The sequence below is a fragment of the Rhagoletis pomonella genome, unplaced genomic scaffold, assembly GCF_013731165.1.
Source record: "Rhagoletis pomonella isolate Grant_MI unplaced genomic scaffold, Rhpom_1.0 Rhpom_scaffold_00360, whole genome shotgun sequence".
NCBI classification, from domain to species: Eukaryota; Metazoa; Arthropoda; class Insecta; order Diptera; family Tephritidae; genus Rhagoletis; species Rhagoletis pomonella.
Window position 1 is genome coordinate 65,007 of NW_023458914.1, and position 5,071 is coordinate 70,077.

Genomic DNA, 5,071 nt, shown 5'->3' on the forward strand with positions numbered 1-5,071 from the left:
TACATATGTAGGTGAACTGTATGGGCGAAATGTGAACGAGTTCACACGGAATGAAAGATCATAAGGCTGAATGTAACTATTACAAAATCACATGTTGAGAGAAACATAAAAAAAGTATTGCAGTATAAGCGATAACCCTTGGTGCGTTCTTTAAAATTTCAGCGCAGTTTGGCAGTACATCATACAAAGAAAGATCCCATTCAAGATTCATTTCTGGTTTGATCTTTCACTGCGGAGAACTGGTATAGTTATAGTTCATAACGAACTGGTATTACTTCCATTCTTAAGTAATTGTTCATGAACTGGAATTTGTGCATACTATTTAGTTAAGTTTTTTACTGCAGGGACAGCAGTAAGCAGACAGGCGAAAAATGCAGGCTTGATTTTGAATCTGCCTAACTTTTGCTTTTAATTAACCAGTCCGGTAATTTATAGTATTTTAATAATTTATTTTTAATATTTCAATTTATTTATGTACATACAAAATTCTTCCGTTTTACCACAAGCCTCCGCCGCTTTGATGCAAAACTGAAGATATAAAATATTGAAATAAATTAAATTACTGTAACTAAAAGTAAAACAGTTAGTTGATTGCTTCAAATACAACTCGCTATGGCCAACCAAACTGCCGAGTCTAACGTCTGATAATACTGAGCGCTTTCTCGAGGGTAAGCCCAAAGGGGAACGTGGTGATTTTTGGTGGTGGCGTTGCAGGCAATGTACAATAAGCAATCCAATGTAGCACTTGCAATGTAGCGCGTTGGTATGCGACTGAGCTGTTCCAACAGGTACGCAGACGGTTGCCTAGGGTAGCAGCTAAACACTTTTGCAAAGTTTCCACTTCTCGCGTAAGGCTGGTTACCTCCTTCCGCAAAGTGATCTCCACTTCTAAACAGCTTTCCAAAACTTGTGTTTTTCTGAAAATGTGAGTATTATTAGTATATTAGTTAGTACAGATTAACCTATGGCTACAAGATATTGAAAGTTAAGACCCTGACAGACATATGGTTTATATACCACACTAGCATTGTATACTAAATGTCTGTCGTTATAACCCAATAAACCAGGAGCCGAAAATAACAGTTTATTTATCGAAAGAAAGAAAGTTATCAATGTTCATTTGATCACAGGACCTCCTGGAAAATAATGCCGGATTCTTAATATTTTTCGAACTTTTTGGGAAGAAGTCCAATAATAACTGAAAAATCCGGTTTTTCGACGTAGAATACGTCTTACGTTTCGATATGGAGACTATACTCAAATGTTGCAGCTGTAATTTTCAGAGCTTCACGAAAACGCTCATTTCACGAGAACTAATGAAGCGATTTCAAAGAAACCTACCGACAGATTCATTTTTGTAAGTAACCAATTCGGTTTCTGTCGCAGAAACAACAGTAAATATTGTCTTATTTTTTGGAGATTTTGAGCCTTTAAAGTGCTCCAGCAACTTATGATTTGCAGTTATAACTTTCATTTTCGGGATATAGGTTCTTTGGAGCAATAGAAATATTATCGTGTACAAATTTTATATAAATTCAACGAATATTGAGCATTTAAAGGCAAGAAATTGTTGAAAAATTATCAAATTTTTTTTATTACAAAAATGCTCGAAAACCGCTCGAATGATTTTGTTATGGTTTTCTTCAATCAAAAACTCAGGTATTTTCCTTTAGTTTGGCATATGAAAAGTATTGGTTGATATCTTCTAAGCATGTTTATTTTATTCAAATATTGGCATACATGATTTCCCATACAAAATAACTTCGTCATAATTTTGCAAATATGTACGGCATGCGCTGGAAGTGAGAGAAGGACACAAAAAGTATGTGTGTGGAGGTATTTCGGCTTTTGAGTAACAGATGGCGCAATATTTATAACCTAATCGCAGCGTATGTATGGGGATGTTGCGAATGACTCGCATCATTTTACACATTCGCATTCGCATCATATGAGACGAATGTTTTGCGAATGCGAATGTGTACATGGGTAGAGCGCGCAGCTATTAGCTGCCAGCTAACGACCACTAAGCACACAATCGCAGCGTATCGCACATTAACGGTTAGTATAGTCGTAGAAAATAGAAATCAAATAAAACACCTCTTTGAGGTAAAATTTTCGAGTGACGAAAGCTGAACTAGAAACACAAAATTTATAATATGAATGTCGTGATGAAAATTATACGCATTTTTGTAACTGCTTTGGAAACGTACGGAAAATCTTTTTTATTCATACGAATCGTTGCAAAAGTTCTATTTTTTTATTTTGTGTTTCTAGCAGTAGACGGAATTTCGCAACGTTCCGAAACCTTCAGTCCACAGCAAAGAAATTGTTTACTCTTTCAATTCCTTAGAAGTACTTTCAAATGTAATGTTTTTTTTTTTGAATTCCATTACAAGGAATTTCATATCGTAATTGGAATGAATTAGGTGCTAGTAATGTATTTTGTTTTTCAATTCCTTTGATAGGAATTGAAAATGTAATTGATTTTTTTCCAATTCCAGTCCCTGGAATTGCAAGAGTACTTTAGTTTTTTCAATTACTCAAAAGGAATTGTAAAAGTAATTGAGAAACTGAAAGTTCATTGTGGTCAAAGATTAAAATCGAAACCACACATTGGACATCTTCTATCTATATCTATGTACATATATGTTGTATAAATAAAAATGTTGTGTTTGTTTGTACGAGGCCTTAAAACTTGAGAGCGGGTGAACCGATTTGAATATTTTTTTTTAGTTGTTCGGTATAATACCAGGATTTATGGTACAAAAGTTTGCAGGTTTGCCACCTGTTTGAAAATTTTAAACTCAAATTGATAAAATTAATGAAATATTGCAATGTGGGTATCAAACTAGAGAGTTTTAAGAAGGCTTACAGTCAAAAATATTTTCGAAGAGGGTTTCTACCTGTTTGCAAATTTAACTCAATTAAATTGACAAAATAAATGAAATATTACAGTATGAATACAAAACGAAAGGCATTTGAGAAATCTTGATTTGGAAATATTTTCAATAGGATTAACAACTATCTTAAAGTAATATTACGTTCTCATTGAGCCACAACTGGAGTTTACGGGCCATTTTGGAGTTTAACGCTAAACTCTACTCTTAAACTCGGAGTTTACCATACAAGAAAATCCGTTGAACTCTCCTTAAACACAACTTTTATCTGGAGTTTATGCGAGGGCAACCCTTTTTTTAACGAATTTGGTTTGTGTTTTTGATAATCCAAACCTGCAACCAACTCGCCGACAGTTAGTCTGTTGCCGTACTGCAGGATTTAATAAGAAACAGTCCAAGGTCGTGGGGGTCCACGAGTTTTCAGTGGGGCGCTCCATTTTGGGTAGCATTAAGGGTACCATAATATAAACAATTAAATCATTGCAATTTTATATATACGCAGGGATTAGTCCAAGAGAACAGCAGTGACCGAGGCAGCCACAGTTCGGACTGTTCTTCATCAAAAAGCTAGCATGAAAGTATTCGGGCGGGTTATGCCTGCTGGGACCTATACGGGTCTCATATGCAGCGAAGCGCGTTCGCGTAGGATCCTGAAAATTTAACGGTTACCCTATAAACTGAACAGCAACAGTTTAAGTTATTCAGCTTTCTTTAAGTCCAATCAGTAATACTACTTAGGTATAAGTTATTTATTCAAGGCGGTTAGGAACCAAGAAATTAAACAAAGAATTTGCAATTTAACAGTAAACAATTTTTTTAACAAATTTTTCGAGCACCTTTTAAATTACTTTGAGGAATGGAATTGGAAAAAAAATTTTTGAATTCCTTCGAATTGAATTGAAAAAAACCAATTACATTTTCAAAAAAAAACTTTTTTTCCATTCCTTTGAATTAAATTGAAAAAAAAAATCAATTACATTTTCAATTGCATTCAAAGGAATTAAAAAAAAATACATCACTAGCACGCAATTTAATCCATTTACAATATGAAATTCCTTGTAATGGAATTAAAAAAAAAAAAACAATTACATTTGAAATTACTTCCAAGGAATTGCGAAAATAAGCTGTGAACTGAAGGAATTGATTCATAATTACAATTACTGAGGAATGTAATTGCAATTGTAATGTAAATGCGGTGACAGGTAATAAGGTCAATGGAAATAAAGTCAATTGACTTTATTTCCCACCCTGGTGCGAAATAAAGTCAATGGACATTATTACCTTTTCAAAAGCGAAATAAAGTCAACAAAAATTTGGAAATAAAGTCATTGACGCTATTTCCTCATTCAAATGGAAATAGCGTCAACAATGCTTAAAGTATGTCGATTCATAGAAAAAAAATTTGTTCTTACAATAAACATTGCCCCGTAAGTGTTGTTTTTAACCGACTTCCAAAAAAGGAGGAGGTTATCAGTTCGTCGGAATATTTTTTTTTTTTTATGTATGTTACCGCATAACTTTGGACCACGTCAACCGATTTCGATAATTCTTTTTGCATCGGAAAGGTAGTGTCTCAGAGGCGGATCATGAGATAAATATATATATATATATATTTTTTATATGGGAGTTGAAGTCGGTTTTTTTTTTCTAAAAATTACTAGTTTATTATAAGCTTTTATTTAACTTGGTCATCCCGCGCAAATCGCGGAAATTTCCAATCGATTTTAAACTGACTTCCGACAAGTTAGAGACTTGAAATTTTCAGCATAGTTCCAATCACGATGACAATGCAATTTAAAATATAAATGAATTCCCCATATGGTCCAGGGGTCTTGATTCAAAGGCGGTCAAAAAATAGAAAGATTTATGGCTAACAGAGCGTAATTTGCCAAAGAACGTAAAACCACTATAAAATTGTTAAAGCTGTCGGCGATAGTGTAGCAAAGCTGCTTGTGGCAAATTCTGATATCAACCTAGTCTAGATATGAACCTCGTTGTAAGAATTAGAAGACTCCAGATGTCGCCCCGACAGAAGAAGTTAAATATTGCGCCTAAATGTATGTCATGCTACAACGGAAATGAACGACACGCCCTTTCTTTAAATAAAATTAACTGCTGCTATATGTTTCAAACCAAAATGTTTTAATTCTAGTTTCAAGGTTTCAAATATAGAA

General features: G+C 34.1%; 1 protein-coding gene across 1 annotated transcript in view; it reads right to left on the minus strand.

Moving 5' to 3' along the window:
• Positions 1 to 412: 412 nt before the first annotated feature.
• Positions 413 to 5,071, minus strand: part of LOC118750690 — a 26,423-nt gene continuing 21,764 nt past the window's right edge. Inside the window, exon 5 of the mRNA XM_036485421.1 lies at positions 413 to 917. Coding sequence (XP_036341314.1) covers positions 635 to 917 — 283 coding nt within the window. The 3' untranslated portion in view covers positions 413 to 634. The remainder of the gene's footprint in view (positions 918 to 5,071) is intronic.